The sequence below is a fragment of the Xenopus laevis genome, chromosome 3L (assembly GCF_017654675.1).
Source record: "Xenopus laevis strain J_2021 chromosome 3L, Xenopus_laevis_v10.1, whole genome shotgun sequence".
In the NCBI taxonomy this organism is placed as follows: Eukaryota; Metazoa; Chordata; class Amphibia; order Anura; family Pipidae; genus Xenopus; species Xenopus laevis.
The window spans coordinates 7,956,628-7,978,987 of record NC_054375.1 but is presented as its reverse complement, the minus strand read 5'-3'; the positions used below and the strand labels follow the sequence as shown (position 1 = coordinate 7,978,987).

The following is a 22,360-nucleotide window of genomic DNA, read 5'->3' as shown; positions in this document are numbered from 1 at the left end:
TTAGGCTCTTCCTTGAGGGTCAGAAGTGTTTCCTTGACTCTTGTATAGCGGGTGCAGCTGGTGGGAGTGTTTAGGGCCGGCTGAGGTGTCCAATGGGAGAGGCGGAGATAGGAGAAGGGGGAGGGACTGGGAGACAGATGGCAGTTGTTTTGTTGGCATTTTCTGCTCTGTGTACGGAGGGGAAAGGTTGCCTCTTGCTCAGCTGTTTGTGATCTACAGGTTGAGCCACTTAGAATGGGTTTGACAGCAGGAGATCAGCAGCTGAACCAGGATTAGAGGAGAGAGAGGTTTGTTTTCCTGATCTTTCTGCATGTCTTGCTCCCCCTTCCCCTCTCACTAACACTCACCCACCCCAATCCCTTTCTACTCCTTCCTTTCTTAGAGGGGGGCACAAGAATCACTGCTCGGGTTCTATAAAGCTTCTCCTGGTTCCATAGATCTGAAAACAATAGAGAAAAGACAAAATTTCCAGCACCGTGACACTGCCCCCCAAACGTGTGCGACTCATGAACATTACAGGGGCGACTCTTGTATCATGCATTCTGTGATGCACTTTTGGGGACAATGAGGTACTTGGGTCTCATTTGCTGTCAAAGTGAAAGTGCAGTAGAACTGTTAGTAAACTGTGTGTAACTGTACCTTTAAATAAATAGGCAATGCACAGATTTGTTTTTATTCTGGTAGGGATGTAGTAATCCCAGGGTGGAGGCTCGGGTGGAGTCCCATGAGTGTTTTCTATAAAGAAAAGTAATGTCACCTGTTGGTTTCTTTTTTTTTGTAACCCCAGAGCCCCCTGGACACGACTGCAAAATCAGGAGGGGGCAGAGGGTACACCCGTCATACATGTGGCAGTTTAGTTCTGGTGCTGTATTCAGGAGCTATGTTCCAGGGGTGCCCTGGAACTATAGCAGGGTGACTGTTACCCCAATGTTTCTATATATCTGTAACCTTGTTATGAGCTAAGGGGGCCCAGTCTGAAGGCCAGTTAGGGGGAGATTTGGGGTGAGTTCTTATTTGTGTCCTGGGTACCCCTGGAACTATAGCAGGGTGACTGTTACCCCAATGTTTCTTTATATCTGTAACCTTGTTATGAGCTAAGGGGGCCCAGTCTGAAGGACAGTTAGGGGGAGATTTGGGGTGAGTGCTTATTTGTGCCCTGGGTACCCCTGGAACTATAGCAGGGTGACTGTTACCCCAATGTTTCTATATATCTGTAACCTTGTTATGAGCTAAAGGGGCCCAGCCTGAAGGCCAGTTAGGGGGAGATTTGGGGTGAGTGCTTATTTGTGCCCTGGGTACCCCTGGAACTATAGCAGGATGACTGTTACCCCAATGTTTCTATATATCTGTAACGTTGTTATGAGCTAAGGGGGCCCAGTCTGAAGGTCAGTTAGGGGGAGATTTGGGGTGAGTGCTTATTTGTGCCCTGGGTACCCCTGGAACTATAGCAGGGTGACTGTTACCCCAATGTTTCTATATATCTGTAACCTTGTTATGAGCTAAGGGGGCCCAGTCTGAAGGTCAGTTAGGAGGAGATTTGGGGTGAGTGATTATTTGTGCCCTGGGTACCCCTGGAACTATAGCAGGATGACTGTTACCCCAATGTTTCTATATATCTGTAACGTTGTTATGAGCTAAGGGGGCCCAGTCTGAAGGTCAGTTAGGGGGAGATTTGGGGTGAGTGCTTATTTGTGCCCTGGGTACCCCTGGAACTATAGCAGGGTGACTGTTACCCCAATGTTTCTATATATCTGTAACCTTGTTATGAGCTAAGGCAGATATGAAACACGTCGGCAGATACAAAACGAGTCAGGTATTTGATGATTTTAACTTGTTTAAAATAAAGTTTGCTTTTTAACCTCATGGATGGACTACGTGACTGTTACCCCAGTGTTTCTATATATCTGAAACCATGTTATGAGCTAAGGGTCTCAGGCCTTAATCTCTGTATATTGTTGCACTACAACTCCCAGTGTGTGTGTGTGGAAGTTCAATAATAGTTGTAGTATGGGTGACTTGCCCAAATAAACATTGTTTTCTGGATCGTTAATGATCTCACCCACTGTGCCCTCCAACAAGAGTGGGTTAGATAAGTGTTGAGTCTGCATTGATTTCAGCCTTTACAGAATTGAAGATTTATGATATACAAATACCTGCGTTGTTTGAGTGCTAACATATTTATTTTGCATTAGCTTTAAGGCCTCTCAATGGTGTCATGTAAGATTTTACAATATCCTACAAATATATATATTATATATTGGTGTGTGTCAGTAACCCATAGCAGACATGGGGAGAACAGAACCCCAGAACCAGGGTTGGACTGTCCTATCAGAGTAGCAGAGAATCTTGTCGGTGGGCTCCAGACAAGGACAATTCCCATCAAATCTGGGGAAATATACAAATCTAACTACCAGTAAGGGAGCTGTAGTTGAACTACCTCTGGAGTGTTACCGTTGCCCTTCACTAATTTAAGGGTTCCAGTTGGGGCAGGGTAACATTGACAATGGGCCTTATGGGTAAATGCTGTGAATTTGTATCTACGTAGACAAAAAGCAGCCTCAGGGCAAGGAACAAGTTGATCAGTGAATGTAACCTTCCATAAATTCAATCGAATGTTCCGCAACCAAATTCCATGAGCAGCAACTGCATAACCTTGATGTAACTTTCACACAGCTTGTTTATGCTGGGCAGCGAAAACCTGCCTCCGACCCTGGTGTACAACATCATTATTTTTGCAGGGGGCCCCCCAAAGTTAAGCAACTGCCAGAATTAAACCAACCCGTAGCCAGTCAGGGCATTAGAATATTCCCAAGGTTAGCTCTACCTGTAACCAATCAGAACATTAGAATATTCCCAGGGTTAGATCTACCTGTAACCAATCAGAACATTAGAATATTCCCAAGGTTAGATCTACCTGTAGCCAATCAGAACATTAGAATATTCCCAGGGTTAGATCTACCTGTAGCCTATCATTACATTAAAATATTCCCAGGGTTAGATCTACCTGTAGCTAATCAAAACATTAGAATATTCCCAGGGTTAGATATACCTGTAACCAATCAGGGCATTAGAATATTTCCAGGGTTAGATCTACCTGTAGCTAATCAGGGCATTAGAATATTCCCATGGTTAGATCTACCTGTAGCCAATCAGAACATTTGAATATTCCCAGGGTTAGATCTACCTGTAACCCATGAGAACATTAGAATATTCCCAGGGTTAGATCTACCTGTAACCCATCAAAACATTAGAATATTCCCAGGGTTAGATCTACCCGTAGCCAATCAGAAAATTAGAATATTCCATGGTTAGATCTACCTGTAGCCAATTAGAATATTCCCAGGGTTAGATCTACCTGTAGCCAATTAGAAACATTAGAATATTCCCAGGGTTAGATCTACCTGTAACCCATCAGAACATTAGAATATCCCCATGGTTAGATCTACCTGTAGCCAATTAGAACATTAGAATATTCCCAGGGTTAGATCTACCTGTAGCCAATTAGAAACATTAGCATATTCCCAGGGTTAGATCTACCTTAACGAATCAGAACATTAGAATATTCCCAGGGTTAGATCTACCTGTAGCCAATCAGAAAATTAGAATATTCCCAGGAGTAGATCTACCTGTAGCCAATTAGAACATTAGAATATTCCCAGGGTTAGATCTACCTGTAAACCATCAGAACATTAGAATATTCCCAGGGTTAGATCTACCTGTAGCCAATCAGAAAATTAGAATATTCCCAGGGTTAGATCTACCTATAGCCAATCAGAAAATTAGAATATCCCCATGGTTAGATCTACCTGTAGCCAATTAGAACATTAGAATATCCCCAGGGTTAGATCTACCTGTAGCCAGGTCTGGACTGGGAATCAAAATAGGCCCTGGCTATTTAAGTACACAGAGGCCCAAACAGCCTCCTATCAGCCCACTAAATAGTGACTGTTTATGGCATCTTACAGCAGCCCCTTTGGCATTTGCCAGAACCCACAGATTGCCAGTCCGGGCCTGCCTGTAGCCAACCAGAGCACTAGAATATTCCCAGGACCAGAACAACCTGAGCTCTTTGGGCAGAAGAATGTCAACTACTCCCACATTGAGAGCCAATACATTTATCTTCTGCACACAAGACACACAAGAGCCATGGATGTCATGTAAATGGTGCTTAGTGATGTCATCGGTTATAAGTGGAGCTTAGTGATGTCATTTCTTTCACATGACTCACTGAAACTTGTGTACAGGTATGGGATCCATTATCTGGAAACTCGTTATCCAGAAAGCTCCGAATTACAGAAAGGCTGTATCCCAAAGGCTTCATTTTATTCAAATAATCAATTTTTTTAGAAATTTGATCCAAACTAAAATCTAATTAATCCTATTGGTTGTATTTAATGTTTTCATGATTTTCTAGTAGACTTAGGGGCAGATTTACAAAGCTCGAGTGAAGGATTCGAATTAAAAAAACTTCGAATTTCGAAGTGTTTTTTGGGCTACTTCGACCATCGAATGGGCTACTTTGACCTTCGACTACTACTTCGACTTCAAATCGAACGATTCGAACTAAAAATCATTCGACTATTCGACCATTCGATAGTCGAAGTACTGTCTCTTTAAGAAAAACTTCGACCCCCTACTTCGGCAGCTAAAAGCTACCGAAGTCAATGTTAGCCTATGGGGAAGGTCCCCATAGGCTTGCCTGTGATTTTTTGATCGAAGGATATTCCTTCGATCGTTGTATTAAAATCCTTCGAATCGTTCGATTCGAAGGATTTAATCGTTCGATCGGACGAATAATCCTTCGATAGTTCGATCGCAGGATTTGCGCTAAATCGTTCGATATTCGAAGTCGAACGATTTTAGTTCCTGGTCGAATATCGAGGGTTAATTAACCCTCGATATTCGACCCTTCTTACATCTGCCCCTTAAAGTATGAAGATCCAAACTACAGACAGGTCCGGCAAACCCCAGGTCCCGAGCATTCTGGATAACAGGTCCCATACCTGTATTATAATAAATAAAGTAACCCTTGATGCAAAATATGAGGATATTAGTTGTCACTTCGGACTTGTATAAAAACACTCAACCCTCATGCTTTTATATGGTCATGGAATTCCTCGGTAACTTATAATATCCTTATACTTTACAATAGGGGGTACTTTATTCACTATATATTTGACTCCAGTTATAATAATAAGAATAGGGCAGAAAAGATCGACAGAAGAGAGAAGTGAACATTCCCACCCCCACAGTGAAACAACAAAAAAAAGGAAATGGCAGAGATAATTTGAATACTGATGATAACAGCAGAATAAACTTTCATTTTGAGGTGCACTTCCCTTTAAAGTGTCAGGGTGCGGGGAGTGATACCGAGACGGCAGAGCCTGAAGTGTATGCAGAAACTGATGAATTAACCTGTGATTCTCCTGTGAGTATCTTAATTATTACGCTTTAAATAGCACCGACATATTCTGCAGCACTGTACAGAGTTTCTACACCTTTTCTATCAATCCTTGCCCCAGTGGAGCTTACAATCTAATCACAGTAACACATACTAGGATCAGCAGGTCTGGGATTCAAAATAGGTCCTGGCATTTTAAGTACAGAGAGGCCCAAACAGTCCCAAAGCAGCCCACTAAATAGTGACTGTCTATAGCAACTTACAGCAGCCCCTCTGGCATTTGCCGGAACCCACAGATTGCCAGTCCGGGCCTGAGGATCAGGTACAGCTTTATTTACCAGAAGGTCTTTCCAGCTTTTCAGGCAGTAGAAAACGGGACAGCTTGACCCCTCTTTATTTCATTTTCCTATATATCAATTCATGTTCAGTGAGCAGTTGATTTAAATAATTTACTGTAAATACTATTACCGGTTACTAATTCATTTTTATTTTAGATACTATCAATTGTGAATTGAATTAATGGATTAATTATTGCACTGCAATAAGCTAAAAAGCACACTTATCACAACAATTAATTATAGGATAAAAATCAATGAATTGATTATTGGGAATCACAGAGAGTCTGGGAATTCATTACTCTTTAATTAATTTACTGTATGAAATTTAATTTATTACACTGCACTTTAAAGGGATACTGTTATGGGAAAAAAAAATTTTTCAAAATGAATCAGTTAATAGTGCTGCTCCAGCAGAATTCTGCACTGAAATCCATTTCTCAAAAGAGCATACAGATTTTTTTATATTCAATTTTGAAATCTGACATGGGGTTAGACATATTTCCCAGGTGCCCCAAGTCATGTGACTTGTGCTCTGATAAACTTCAATCACACTTTACTGCTGTACTGCAAGTTGGAGTGATATCACCCCCCTCCCTTTTTCCCCCTGCAGCCAAACAAAAGAACAATGGGAAGGTAATCAGATAACAGCTCCCTAACACAAGATAACAGCTGCCTGGTAGATCTAAGAACACCATTCAATAGTAAAAACCCATGTCCCACTGAGACACATTCAGTTACATTGAGAAGGAAAAACAGCAGCCTGCCAGAAAGCATTTCTCTCCTAAAGTGCAGGCACAAGTCACATGACCAGGGGCAGCTGGGAAATTGACAAAATGTCTAGCCCCATGTCAGATTTCAAAATTGAATATAAAAAAATCTGTTTGCTCTTTTGAGAAATGGATTTCAGTGCAGAATTCTGCTAGAGCAGCACTATTAACTGATTCATTTTGAAGAAAACAATTTTTCCCATGACAGTATCCCTTTAAACAACATGATTGTATAAGTCCCGTGGACAAGTAGTTAACGAATTGGATGTTCAAACATATTTATTAGTGAATTAATGACTTATCCTATACAGTGTATCTATGTAAATAATTGAGAGAAATTTGTCGAACAATTAACCGGTTTCTAATTACAACTTGATATAATTGGGGTTCTTTCCTTCTAATTTGAATCCAATTAATTGTTACACTGGCGTCTTTCAGACCCCAATTATAATCAAGGACATAGATTTTTAATTGGTTGGACCAGGAGTGTTGCATAAATCCGAATTTTTAGGGCGAATTTATTCGGCAGGCGCGAATTCACTGCAATTTCCGCCACCAAATAAATTTGTGAAATTGCCGTGAAAATTTGCCCGCATCAAAGATTTTGAGGCCAGCGTCAATTTAGACACTGGCGACAATTAAATGGACGCCCATTGACTTTAATGTGCAGCAAATGACAGCGGCGTCGGATCTGTCGCGGGTGTCAATTTTGACGCCAGCGAATTGTCGCCGGTGTCATAATTCTCGTTTCTCAAATTTTTCGCCCGTTAGTAGTGGTGGGCGAATTTGTCCCGTTTCGCTTCGCCACCAATTTCGTGGCGAAGCGAAACAGGACAAATTTGTCCATCACTACTATGAAAGATAGCTCATAGTACAAGTTGATCCAGTTAATAGTCCCATTGCCATTTTGGAATCAGGAAGGAATTTTTCCCAAATTGGAGAGGCTTTAAATGGGGTTTTTTGCCTTCCTCTGGATCAACTGGCAGTTAGGCAGATTAAAATAGAGTTAAAAGGTTGAACTTGTGTGAATGTGTGTCTTTTTTCAACCTAACTTACTATGTTACTATGTTTATCAGGAACCCATCAACCTGCCTGTATGGTTTTGGGGTGTGGGAGGAAACCCATACAGACATGAGTAAGGGGGGAACAATTTACCCTCCTTTCAGTACCCCAGCTAGAATGAAACCTAGGACCCAAGTGTTGCAAAGTTACCTGTGACCAGGGCTGGAACAAGGGATAGGCAGAAGGGGGCAATCTGCAGGGAAGGGATAGAGGGTGCAAAAGTCGAGGGGTGCCTACTGACCGGGAAGGGGTGGGTGGGGGTGTGGTGCAGACCAAGTGGTAAAGGTTGAGGAGGTTTGGGCGATGGGGTTGGAGACAAATCATTGCTTTGGGCCAAGTAGTATTTCCTTGGACACAAATGCTACTTGGCCTGGCTCTGCCCCTCTGCCCTGCACCACCACACATTACTCCTAAATCCAATGGAACACAAGGGGTGCAGAAACAAGGGGATCCCTACAAAGCAAGATGGTGCCAAGGGAAGGGGCTGTCACTTCTCCTATAGGACAGTGTGAGTAAGACTTCAGTAAAGCTGTAAAACAAGACTGACCAACAGAGCGACTCCATCTGCTCATTAGGTGATGCACTTGCACCTTAGGCTCATGCCTCTGCTCTCTTGTGCCCCGCTAACCAGGGAACCAGACATGGGCAAATATGGAAAAATGGCAGATGCTCCCCCCCTTTTCTCCTGCAATCAAGAGCAAATACAGATAACGAGCTCTGTATAAACAAACCTCTTTCCCAGCCACAGCTTGTATTGACAGATAAGGAAGAGTTCATTTTACATTGGTTTAACCGGAAATGGTAACATAATTAATTGCCTTCTGCTCTTCCTTCTCACTGGTCTTAACGCAAGAACCCCAATAAATGACTTTTTTTTCCATAGAATTAAGATGGCGTGCGTCTCCCATTGGTTGCTACTCCTCTCATTGGCCAGTGCTACCCTGAGTCGGCCACTATGGAGTGAACGCAATGGGCTCATAGAAATGGAGAACAGCATCCGGCTCGGGGGCAATATAATACTGACCCCCAGTGAGGCAACAGCCAATCAGAAGCTAATGACGGTGAAGGGAGCAGAGTTCAAAGAGGCTGAAAGTACAGGCTTATTTCCTCCCAGCATGCACTTCTTTAAGGCCCGCCCACTTATCCAGCAGAGCCATGTTTTTAGTATTCTGCGTCAGATGCCAAAAGGTAAGTGTTACTATAGGTCATTGGTTTCTTGGTCTTGGCCAAGCTCCATCCCTTGCCCTGATAATGGGAAAGAGAGCAGCCTATAGCCGGGGAGTACAAGTAGGAGCCATAGTTATGTACCTGAGTAAGACCAAAGTTATGTACCTGAGTAAGCCCATAGTTATGTACCTGAGTAAGCCCATAGTTATGTACCTGAGTAAGCCCATAGTTATGTACCTGAGTAAGCCCATAGTTATGTACCTGAGTATGCCCAAAGTTCTGTACCTGAGTAAGCCCATAGTTCTGTACCTGAGTAAGCCCATAGTTATGTACCTGAGTAAGTCCATAGTTCTGTACCTGAGTAAGCCCATAGTTCTGTACCTGAGTAAGCCCATAGTTATGTACCTGAGTAAGCCCATAGTTATGTACCTGAGTAAGCCCATAGTTATGTACCTGAGTAAGCCCATAGTTAAGTACCTGAGTAAGCCCATAGTTATGTACCTGAGTAAGCCCATAGTTATGTACCTGAGTAAGCCCTGAGTAAGCTTGGACTCTCTTACCCAAAGAGTAATAAATACCCTTTAGACAATTCCTTCAAAATGCCCTATGTTCTGTTGAGCCTATGTCACATTTTCTCCTGCAGGGGGCGCTTTGCATTTACATGACTTTGCCATTCTCAGTGTGGATTGGCTGGTGAAGAACGCCTCCTACATGGCAGACTGTTACATGTGCTTGACCAGGGATGGGGGAGTCAGGTTCTTGTTTGCATAGCCTGCCCCTGTGGGAATGCTGCCCCCTGGCTGCTCGGAGTGGATCTTGCTGGAGACTTACCGGAAGAAGCTGGGAGATGTGACTGAGTTTGATAAAGGGTAAATAATAGGAATAAATTAACAATTCATTATTTTATGATTGTCAGTGGTTAATAATGTTACTCTTGGACTATCCCAAATTCAGTGACTGAACTTGGCTTTCATTTAAAAAGAAACATTATTTTAAGGGTAAAGTTAAACTTTACAGTATGTTTCAGATGTCCACAATCATAGTAACTGGTTGCCAGGGACAGTGATTTATTCTATTTGTAGCTGTTGAAGTACAATGTCTTGCACTTAAGGTGTCGTATTATATCTATCTTGCCCACCATTGCCCAACTTGTCAAGTCCTGTTCTCATCAGTCCCAAGTGCTGCAGTTTAATCCTACTATCTCCATCCCGTCCTCCTGTCTCCATCCTGTCTCCTTCCTGTCTCCCTCCTGTCTCCATCCTGTCCTCCTGTCTCCATCCTGTCCCCTCCTGTCCTCCTGTCTCCATCCTGTCCTCCGTCTCCATCCTGTCTCCATCCTGTCCTCCGTCTCCATCCTGTCTCCATCCTGTCCTCCTGTCTCCATCCTGTCCTCCTGTCTCCCTCCTGTCCTCCGTCTCCATCCTGTCTCCATCCTGTTTTCCTGCCTCCATCCTATCCTCCTGCCTCCATCCTGTTCTCCTGTCTCCATCCTGTCTCAATCCTGTCCTCCTGTCTCCATCCTGCCCCCATCCTGTCCTCCTGCCTCGATCCTGTCCCCATGTCTCCCCCTGTCCTCCCGGCCTCCCTCCTGTCTACCTCCCGGCCTCCCTCCTGTCTCCATTCTGTCCTCCTGTTCCCTACTGTCAGGGGGGCTGCCCCAATTTGAGAGTTGAGAAACTTGCTTCAGGCAAGTTTACCAGGGGCAGCAAAAATGCTGCTCCTGGTAACTTTAAGAGCTGAATTTCTGGTTTTCAAACTGGAAATTCAGCTCTACTAGCACAGAAAGTGCAATTGCGCTTCCTATGCTAGCACCCGGGATGCCCCGGACCCCCCTGATGCCAAAAAGGTGAGTGTGTGGGGGGGGGGCAGCCGCAAGCCACCTCAGGCAGCAAAGGGGCTAGAATTGCCCCACCTGCTGTCTCCATTTTGTCCTTCGTCTCCATCCTGTGCCCATCCCATCCTCCTGTCTCCATCTTGCCCAACTGTCTGTATCTTGTCCTACTGTCTCCCTCCTGTCCTACTGTCTCCCTCCTGTCCTACTGTCTCCCTCCTGTCCTACTGTCTCCCTCTTGCTCTACTATACTACCCAGAGCAGTTGACACTATTTACCCATTTGTGAAAAACACCAGCTTGTTTCCAGCATTACTAAAGCTTTATGGCATCCATGTGTAGAAGAGTGTGTGAGTGAAGATATGTCCAAGGTCTACATAAAGTAACTTGTCCTCAGCCTGGCTCCAGGGGGACTGGGCTTCCACCACCACCTGACCTCCTGTCCTATTCCTGCAGCCTGATAAGGAACCTGACACTGCTGACGGACTCACCTGAGCCGCATATCCCGTCACAGGATGAGATCTGGCGAAGGTTTGAGGGGGCTTTCATCACCGCCTCTGGACTCATCTGCTACGCCCCGGTCTTCAAGGAGTATTTCTACGAGTCTCTGCGAGAGCTGTATGAAGATAATATACAGTATTTAGAAATGAGAGCCATGCTCCCCCCGGTAAGGACACTGATCCTGGTTGGCAAAAAATAAACCAATCAGATGTCTGTACGCAAACTTCACTCTAGGAGCCCCTGTTGTGTGTTCCACAGCAGGACAGTTCACGTCCTAGTTTACCCCACATTACACCCCCATGGAATGTTCTTACTTTGTTTCGCCTTGTCTAAAACCAACTTAATCGTACAGGTGTATGAGCTTGATGGGACTGTCCATGATCAGTTCTGGTCCATGGCCATCTACAGGGACATGGCAAATAAGTTTGTTGGAGCCCACCCGGATTTCCTGGGCGCTAAAATCATCTACACCGTGCACAGGTAACTTGTTTTTTTATCCCCACAGAGAATTAACCCTATGTTGGGCTCCAAAGTGACATTGGCCTCTTTCTTGTCAGGCATGAAGATTTAGCTCAGGTTACGGAGGCTGTGCACCTTGCGATGAAGCTGATGGAGGCGTTCCCCGAAATAATGGCCGGATTCGATTTGGTAACAGCCCTCCTATGTTTGATAAAGATCATGCTATTGCTTGCCATAAAACAAGACTGCACTGCTGCTGTTTGGCAGTAAGGAAGTCATTGCAGTCACATGGGTAGCAGGAAGTACAGTCCTCCATGCAAGGAGAACTCATGACAACAGGGCAAAACTATAGAGTTCTGGGGATTAAGTTCTGTGCTCTTTCTCCACCTTGAGGTTCTTTAGAGTAAACCATTATTTTTTTTCCCCTGCAGGTTGGCCAAGAGGATGCCGGCCATTCCCTTTATCAGCTGAGTGATGCCCTCAACATCCCCAGCAAGTTGGGAGTCAAGCTGCCATACTTCTTCCATGCAGGAGAGACAAGTAAGACATATATATGGGGCAAAGCTCTGGCAAAAAGGAGATAATGCTTGTACTTTTTATACTGCTGTCACTTTAAGAAAGTCCTGTGCCTCATAATCTTCTGTGCTCCCTTGCACCCATGCAGATTGGCAGGGAAAGGACGTGGATGAGAATGTTCTGGATGCATTGCTCCTAAACACCACCAGGATTGGTCATGGCTATGCCCTCCTCAAGCATCCGGTGGCCCGAAACTTGTCTCTCGAACTGAATGTCCCCCTTGAGATCTGCCCTATCTCCAATCAGGTAAAGGCCTTTCTCCAGGAACATTAATAACAAATAACTGCTCTGTACCAGACACTTCTCAATAGTCCCAAATCTTACAATTTTCTTCTCTGGGACTCAGGTTCTCCTGCTGGTGTCCGACCTCCGCAATCACCCTGCTGCAGTGCTTATGGCTGAAGGGCACCCTCTGGTGGTCAGCTCCGATGACCCATCCATCTTCGGTGCTCAGGGAATTTCGTATGACTTTTACGAGATGTTTATGGGAATTGGAGGTGCCAAGGCAGATCTGAGGACCCTCAAAAAGCTCGCTGAGAATTCTATCAAGTAAGGATCTCTCTGTGGCCTTGTCAGGGTCCTTTATAATTACACCCAGTTATGATGTTTACAGGTTTATTGGGTTTAAGTAGCTCCTTGAAGCACCTAGTCACACTCCCTTCCCAGGGACTATTATCCACTGTTACTATAGACACCATCTCTCCCTACTATACCTGCAAACCCACAGCCACACTCCCTTCCCAGGGACTATTATCCACTGTTACTATAGACACCATCTCTCCCTACTATACCTGCTATCCCACAGTCACACTCCCTTCCCAGAGACTATTATCCACTGTTACTATAGACACCATCTCTCCCTACTATACCTGCTATCCCACAGTCACACTCCCTTCCCAGAGACTATTATCCACTGTTACTATAGGCACCATCTCTCCCTACTATACCTGCTATCCCACAGTCACACTCCCTTCCCAGAGACTATTATCCACTGTTACTATAGACACCATCTCTCACTACTATACCTGCTATCCCAGAGTCACACTCCCTTCCCAGAGACTATTATCCCACTGTTACTATAGACACCACCTCTCACTACTATACCTGCTATCCCACAGTCACACTCCCTTCCCAGAGACTATTATCCACTGTTACTATAGGCACCATCTCTCCCTACTATACCTGCTATCCCACAGTCACACTCCCTTCCCAGAGACTATTATCAACTGTTACTATAGACACCATCTCTCACTACTATACCTGCTATCCCACAGTCACACTCCCTTCCCTGAGATTATTATCCACTGTTACTATAGGCACCATCTCTCCCTACTATACCTGCTATCCTACAGTCACACTCCCTTCCCAGAGTCTATTATCCACTGTTACTATAGGCACCATCTCTCCCTACTATACCTGCTATCCCACAGTCACACTCCCTTCCCAGAGACTATTATCCACTGTTACTATAGACACCATCTCTCCCTACTATACCTGCTATCCCACAGTCACACTCCCTTCCCAGAGACTATTATCCACTGATACTATAGGCACCATCTCTCCTTACTATACCTGCTATCCCACAGTCACACTCCCTTCCCAGAGACTATTATCCACTGTTACTATAGGCACCATCTCTCCCTACTATACCTGCTATCCCACAGTCACACTCCCTTCCCAGAGACTATTATCCACTGTTACTATAGACACCATCTCTCCCTACTATACCTGCTATCCCACAGTCACACTCCCTTCCCAGAGACTATTATCCCACTGTTACTATAGACACCATCTCTCCCTACTATACCTGCTATCCCACAGTCACACTCCCTTCCCAGAGACTATTATCCCACTGTTACTATAGGCACCATCTCTCCCTACTATACCTGCTATCCCACAGTCACACTCCCTTCCCAGAGACTATTATCCACTGTTACTATAGGCACCATCTCTCCCTACTATACCTGCTATCCCACAGTCACACTCCCTTCCCAGAGACTATTATCCCTCTGTTACTATAGGCACCAACTCTCCCTACTATACCTGCTATCCCACAGTCACACTCCCTTCCCAGAGACTATTATCCCACTGTTACTATAGGCACCAACTCTCCCTACTATACCTGCTATCCCACAGTCCACACTCCCTTCCAGAGACTATTATCCACTGTTACTATAGACACCATCTCTCCCTACTATACCTGCTATCCCACAGTCACACTCCCTTCCCAGAGACTATTATCTCACTGTTACTATAGACAACATCTCTCCCTACTATACCTGCTATCCCACAGTCACTCTCCCTTCCCAGAGACTATTATCCACTGTTACTATAGACACCATCTCTCCCTACTATACCTGCTATCCCACAGTCACACTCCCTTCCCAGAGACTATTATCCACTGTTACTATAGACACCATCTCTCCCTACTATACCTGCTATCCACAGTCACACTCCCTTCCCAGAGACTATTATCCACTGTTACTATAGGCACCATCTCTCCCTACTATACCTGTTATCTCACAGTCACACTCCCTTCCCAGAGACTATTATCCACTGTTACTATAGACACCATCTCTCCCTACTATACCTGCTATCCCACAGTCACACTCCCTTCCCAGAGACTATTATCCCACTGTTACTATAGGCACCATCTCTCCCTGCTATCCCACAGTCACACTCCCTTCCCAGAGACTATTATCCCACTGTTACTATAGGCACCATCTCTCCCTACTATACCTGCTATCCCACAGTCACACTCCCTTCCCAGAGACTATTATCCCACTGTTACTATAGGCACCAACTCTCCCTACTATACCTGCTATCCCACAGTCACACTCCCTTCCCAGAGACTATTATCCCACTGTTACTATAGGCACCATCTCTCCCTACTATACCTGCTATCCCACAGTCACACTCCCTTCCCAGAGACTATTATCCCACTGTTACTATAGACACCATCTCTCCCTACTATACCTGCTATCCCACAGTCACACTCCCTTCCCAGAGACTATTATCCACTGTTACTATAGACACCATCTCTCCCTACTATACCTGCTATCCCACAGTCACACTCCCTTCCCTGAGGAATGTTCTGGGGTTTATAATGCGTAAAGAGACTCACAAAAATCTGTTATGTTCCCATGATTAGGTACAGCGCTTTGTCGAAGGAGGGAAAAGAGAAACTTACAGAAATATGGCAGAAGAAATGGGACAAGTTCATAAAAGATCTGGCCATGAACTGGAAGAAGGAGCTGTAGGGTGGTGTGTGAGTGCTTTTGCTTCAGGGGTAGGGGCACTTAATCAGCATTTGGTAATGGAGACCAGCGGGTCTGGAAACATTTTCATATAAAAAGGGAAGCGAGTTTATAAATTCCCAGCATTCCTCATATAAAGATAAGGACATTTTTACCCACACTCCCATCTGCATAGACCATTCACAGCTATTCTGAGCCCACCTATAAGCCACCTAAATCCTGTCCCTTCTGAATCCAGAGTTTAAAGTCTCAAATAGAATAAGGCTAGAAATGCTGTATTTATGTATACTAAACATAAACATGAACTTACTGCACCACAAGCCTAATCAAACAAATGATTTATGCTTTCAAAGTTGGCCACAGGGGGTCACCATCTTGTAACTTTGTTATACATCTTTGCAAGACCAAGACTGTGCACATGCTCAGTGTGGTCTGGGCTGCTTAGGGATCGTCATAAATGATCAAAACAGCACAAGTCAAATAATATCTGCCAGAAGCCGATACAGCAAGACTGATTAATAATCAGAATATACAGACTGCACTGGGTCCTGTGTTGTCATGTAATCTAATGTGGATTTTATAGTTTTTGTATTGTTTAATACAAACTTTCTCCAACTCTGCAGAATCAGTGGCTGCAGCAAAATAATCCTCCAAATAGAATCCCAGTTTATCTGTTTAAATCTGGCTCCATGATCTTTGTCCCTGCAGCTGGAGTTGGAAACAGTAAAGGGGATGTAAAGGCAAAAATAAAATCCAACACAAATCTCTACACAGTCGCCGACTGCTCTACAGGGAAACAAACAAAGCTGCTTGAGTTCTGCATGGCTGGGAAGTAAGGCGGGGGCTCCCCCTGCTGTTCATAAGTATGATTGTTTCCCTGCAGAGCAGTTAGGGACCGTCTGACAATTCCTATCCACAGCAGTAAACGAAGGGAGAATTTCACTGCATACTGTCAGGTTTCTTATAAAAACAGTATAGATTTTTTAATTAAACTATATTGGAGATAGGTTTCTTTTTCATTAAAGAAAGTAAAAATGGGATTTTATTTTTTTGCCTTTACATGCCCTTTAAGTGCATGTGCCATATAAGAATGAAAATGCCTTGAGTCAGATGCTAGAAAAGGAGAAATATAAGGACTCATTTCTGGTTATGGTGACATTACTATATACACTAGGAACTTGTGCCTATGCTGCACTGCATATATACAAGTATATTTATATAAAAGGTGGTGGAGTTGGCATATTGCACTTTGCAATTCTTTAATAAATGAGCTCTCTACACTTGTACAGAGAAGAAGAATCACTTAAAATAGTGGAATTAGGCATTAACATCCCCAAATGAGCCTTAGAGGATGAGAGACAAGGGAATATTGCCTTATTTAACCTTAAGCAATGAGTCCATCTAGCCTTTATTTGATATAACCTTCCCCTATTTATGGGTAGGGTCCATCTGTGGTTCCTCACTAACACCAAAGTATTTTAATGACCTAACACCATAAACGATTCCATACACCATTACAAATTAGACTTCGGGTTTGGTCCAGAATTCGGCAGAATCCTTCATGAAAGATTTGGGATTTGACCGCATCCCAAAATATTGGATTCTATTTCATGGTGGATCTGGTTTCCTGCACATGGGTATAACAGAGTCTAGATGTACTTGTAAGTTGGACTTGCTGATTTGGAAACATTTTCGTCCTCATCCGTGCCAGTTCCCTGGATAAAGGAAAGCCTTGATAGGCAGGGAGTGGTGTGTTTACTAATTCCCTAGTGGCTTACATGAAGATACAGATCAATGCTGATTTATTACACATTGGGTAGTGTATAAATAAATATTTACTGTCGCCATGTTCTGCCAACATAGGATTCAGATGTTAGAATAATGCCCACAAACATTTGCACTATGTAAGTTGAAAGATTACATGCATAAACCTTGCACAGTGCTTGTGATCTCCTGCATACAGTCACCTGGGGGAGTTGTGCCAAGGCCGAACCCAGTAGCGATCCTAGAGGGGGGCGGGCCCTGGTGCGTGACGTGCAGCCGGGCCCCGCCCCCTCCATACGGCCGCATTTGCCCGCATTTGTTAGTGGAGCACGGACTGCCGGGGGGCCCTGGCCCGCTCGCACCCCCTGCTCCCCCGGTAGTTCCGCCACTGCCCGAACCTTTCTCAAAACGCAGTTTTGTATTAGGGCAACTACTGAAATTCATTTTCTACACAGATTCCTTTATAGTTTCACAGGGCCAAATCCAAATATAATACCCCAGAGCATATACCAGGATAAATATGGTGGCAATTCCATGTTTCTAGGCTGTAAGCTCTTCTGTGCAGGGACCTCTTCACTTTTTGTATTGGATACTTAGTGCTATGTATGTAATTCTGTATGTTCTTTGTATAAACACATATATTTTACAGCGTTGTAGAATATGTTCACGCTCTAAAATACATGTTAATAATAATAATGTATAATACCCCAGAACACACATCAGGATAAATACTGGGCCAATTACATGTTTAATACCCCAGAACACACATCAGGATAAATACAGGACTAATTCCATGTATAATACCCTAGAACAGACAGCAGGATAAATATAGGGCCAATTCCATGTATAATACCCCAGAACACACATCAGGATAAATACAGGACCAATTCCATGTATAATACCCCAGAACACACAGCAGGATAAATACAGGACCAATTCCATGTATAATACCCCAGAACACACAGCAGATAAATACAGTGCCAATTCCATGTATAATACCCCAGAACACACAGCAGGATAAATACAGGGCCAATTCCATGTATAATACCCCAGAACACACACAGGATAAATACAGTGCCAATTCCATGTATAATACCCCAGAACACACAGCAGGATAAATACAGTGCCAATTCCATGTATAATACCCCAGAACACACATCAGGATAAATACAGGACCAATTCCATGTATAATACCCCAGAACACACAGCAGGATAAATACAGTGGCAATTCCATGTATAATACCCAGAACACACAGCAGGATAAATACAGTGCCAATTCCATGTATAATACCCCAGAACACACAGCAGGATAAATACAGTGCCAATTCCATGTATAATACCCCAGAACACACAGCAGGATAAAAACAGCGCCAATTCCACGTATAATACCCCAGAACACACATCAGGATAAATACAGGACCAATTCCATGTTTAATACCCCAGAACACACATCAGGATAAATACAGGACCAATTCCATGTATAATACCCCAGAACACACAGCAGGATAAATACAGGACCAATTCCATGTATAATACCCAGAACACATGGCAGGATAAATACAGTGCCAATTCCATGTATAATACCCCAGAACACACATCAGGATAAATACAGTGCCAATTCCATGTATAATACCCCAGAACCCACAGCAGGAGAAATACAGGGCCAATTCCATGTATAATACCCCAGAACACACAGCAGGAGAAATACAGGGCCAATTCCATATATAATACCCCAGAAAACAAAGCAGGATATATACAGTGCAATACAACAAATTAGGGATGCACCGAATCCACTATTTGGGATTCGGCCGAATCCTTTGTGAAAGATTCAGCCGAATACCGAACCGAATCCTAATTTGCATACGCAAATTAGGGGCAGGAAAGGAAAAGGAGGAAAAAATTCTTCTTTTGTGATGAGAAGTCATGTGATTTCCTACCCGCCCCTAATTTACATATGCAAAATAGGATTTGGTTCGGCCAGGCACAAGGATTCGGCTGAATCCGAATCCTGCTGAAAAAGGACGAATCCTGGCCGAATCCTGAACCGAATCCTGGATTCGGTGCATCCCTACAATAAATACTCAAGCCATACCTTGCGGTTTAAAGCGTTAGTTCACCTTTATATTAACTTGTAGTATGATTTAGACAATGTCCCTCTAAGTATTCCTTTTTTAAATTATTATGTGAGTTTTCTCTATTATTTTCTCTTTAATAAAAAGGAAATGTACGTATGAGCTCAAATCTAGGTTGAGATCCGTAAATGTGATGCATCTGGTACGATGACGGAAGCAGAGATTTATAAACTGCTGCATATTAAACCCAAAGTGAATATATTGTACAGAAGCAAATGCAAATAGTTTAATTTATCTTGGGTTGGTGAGTTGGTGGGATTCCTGTCTTTTTTTTTTTAATGTTGTTTGCCTCAGATTTGTGTTTTTTTATATAGTAGAATAAAATGTGGTGGATGATCCTATGTCTCTAGCTTTTATTTACCTCAAAGGAAAGTTTATAAAATTAATACGAATATATATGTGACCCTAGATACTGGTACAATGCTGCTGTAATCCTCACTCTTGTTTCACCCTGAGAACATTTCTGCAGAATAAACTCAAGGAGTAAATACTGAGCACAAACCTGCTGCTTCCTTACCTGCACCCAACCCGGACCCAGTGCAGGGCCAGCCTCTATTTTTGGGACCTGAATCTAATGCAGTGACATCACACTGACAAAGGGGCAGAATACTGCAGTGTTGATGCCAATGAAGGTAATGGATCTGGCCAGGGCCGTCATTAGAAATCACGGGTCCCGTACAACAAATTTTTTGGGGCCCCCGGGGACCACACAGACATCAGCGCTAACAAAGATAACCCCCCCCCACACACACACAAGTTATAAAAAGCTATTGATGGTCAGGGCCCCCTTATAAGTAAAAAAAAAACTATCGTGCCAGGGCCCCCCATAAAAGTATTTTTTTTAAGAAAAATTGGTGGTCAGGGCCCCCCTACAAGTTAAAAAAATAATAATTGGTGACCAGGGCCGCCCTATAAGTTAAAAAAAAAAAAAAACATTGACACCTGGGCCCCCCATAAAAGTTTTTTTTAAAAAAAAAAACATTGATGCCAGGGCCCCCTTACAAGTAAAAAAAAAAAATTGGGCCCCCAGAGAATAGTTTTTTAAAAAACATTGGTGGCAGGGGCCTCTCTTCAAGAACGGGCCTTGTACCACCTGATGGTGGCCTTGGATCTGACCCACCTGAACCCACACCAGGGGTATTGGTTCCATCATTTTCATGGGGTTTTTGGCCAGTTCACCACTTTAGGGTACCCCCCCAACCAGTGTCGGACTGGCCCGGCGGGACACCGGGAAGCAGTGTCGGGCTAACCCAGCCAGGCGCCCTAGGCAACTTGGCCGGTCATGAAGCCGGCTGCGTGTGTGCTTGGGTGCGCATGCGCGAAAGTGCACTCGAGCGCGCATGCGCAAAAGTACGTTTGAGCGCGCATGCGCAAAAGTACGTGCGCTCGAGTGCGCATGCGCACATGCGTGTGGCAGTCGGGGAGAGACGGACCGGACAATGGGGTAGGCGTCAGAGCAGGTACGCCCTAGGCACGTGCCTACTCTGCCTACCCCTAATTGCGGCACTGCCGGGAAGAAACCTGGTGGGCCCTGACCCTTAATGGGCCCCCGCCGGATCAGTCACCTCTCCTGATCAGATTCGGGGGAAAAAAACGTTTTTTCAGCGCTGTCTGCGCATGCGCTCCGCACCTGTTGATATAGGAGCGCCGTAGCACCTGCATCCATGCGCGCTCGGCGTGCCGTATAGGGGGCGAGGGGTCAGAGGGGGCCCTGGACATTAGTATAATACTTAAAGGTGTTGTCCACCTTTAAATTAACTGTTAGTATGATGTAGAGAGTGATATTCTGAGACACTTTGCAATTGGTTTTCTGTTTTTATTATTTGTGATTTTCGAGTAATTTAGCTTTTTATTCAGCAGCGCTCCAGTTTGTAATTTCAGCAATATGGTTGCTAGGGTCCAAATTACCATATCAACCATGCACTTGAATAAGAGACTGGAATATAAACTGGACTATAGATGAGAAATAAAAAGTAGCAATAGCGAAACATTTGTAGCCTTACAGAACATTTGTTTCTTAGATTGGGGTCAGCGACCCCCATTTGAAAGCCAGAAAGATTTAGAAAAAGAAGGCAAATAATTCAAAAATGAAGGCCAAATGAAAAGATGCTTAGCCTCAAAATCAGGCCCGGATTTGTGGCGAGGCCACATAGGCCCGGGCCTAGGGCGGCAAAAATGTAGGGGCGGCATGCCGCCCAACCGCAACCCTGCCCCCACAGTGTTCCCATGATTTAAATTGCGATCGATGTCGCTTCACGCAGCCGGCGCTAGGACCATGTAGTGCCGGCAGCGGCAGGGGGGCGTGCGCAACAGAAGAAGTCGGCGCTTGGACAATGCGGCCTTAGGGAGCCGCGATTTGAAATCCGGCCCTGCTCAAAATTAGGGTCAAAATTCCCCTAGCAACCAGGCACTGGTTTGAACGAATATGAATATGAATAGGAGAGGATTTGAATATAAAGATGAGTAATAACAATCCATTTGCCTTACAGAGCATTTGTTTTTAGACTGGGTCAGTGACCCCCCATTTGAAAGCTGGGAAAAGTCAGAAGAAAAAGGCAAAAAATGAAAAAAAACTATAAAAAAATAAATAATGAAGGACCAATTGAAAAGTTTCTTGGAATTGGTCATTCTAAAACCAACTGAAAGTTAAAGTAAAGGTGAACCAGCCCATGTTTACTAACATTGGAGATAAGTATCTGGAGAGAATTCTGGAGATGTTGCCCAATAGCAACCAATCAGATTTTTCCTTTTCTTTTCTAATTTATAGGCGGCTGTTTAAATCGAATGTCTCCAGATATTTGTTTCTAATGATGGTAAACATGCTCCAGAGTGACACCGGCTGAAAATTACTTTCGTTTTCTGAACAAGCCCCTCCTCGCCCCAGCCCTTATACTCTCATAAATAAACCCCCAGCGATATCTATTTATGGCTGCGTCCTCCCCACTAGGAGTTTGTTTGCGCGAACTACATCTCCCAGCATGCCGCGCGCCATTATCTGCCTCACTGCCGTACAAGTGCATGCTGGGGCTTGTAGTTTTTTTTGGACGGGCAGCGAATCCGCCATTCATTGCCCTTAACAGCTACACTGCGATTGGCTGAGCGGCTT

General features: G+C 44.1%; 1 protein-coding gene across 1 annotated transcript; it reads left to right on the top strand.

Annotated features, from left to right (window-relative positions):
• Positions 1-186: 186 nt before the first annotated feature.
• On the top strand, positions 187-16,437 carry ada2.L (adenosine deaminase 2 L homeolog; the record flags this gene model as incomplete). Its single annotated transcript, NM_001097062.1, is given in 11 exon segments — positions 187-287; positions 8,452-8,756; positions 9,379-9,604; positions 11,022-11,232; positions 11,419-11,546; positions 11,624-11,714; positions 11,957-12,065; positions 12,190-12,347; positions 12,448-12,650; positions 15,253-16,363; positions 16,404-16,437. Coding segments are annotated over 9 exon segments (1,533 nt in total). The 5' UTR covers positions 187-287; positions 8,452-8,458.
• Between the last annotated feature and the right edge of the window lie 5,923 nt (positions 16,438-22,360).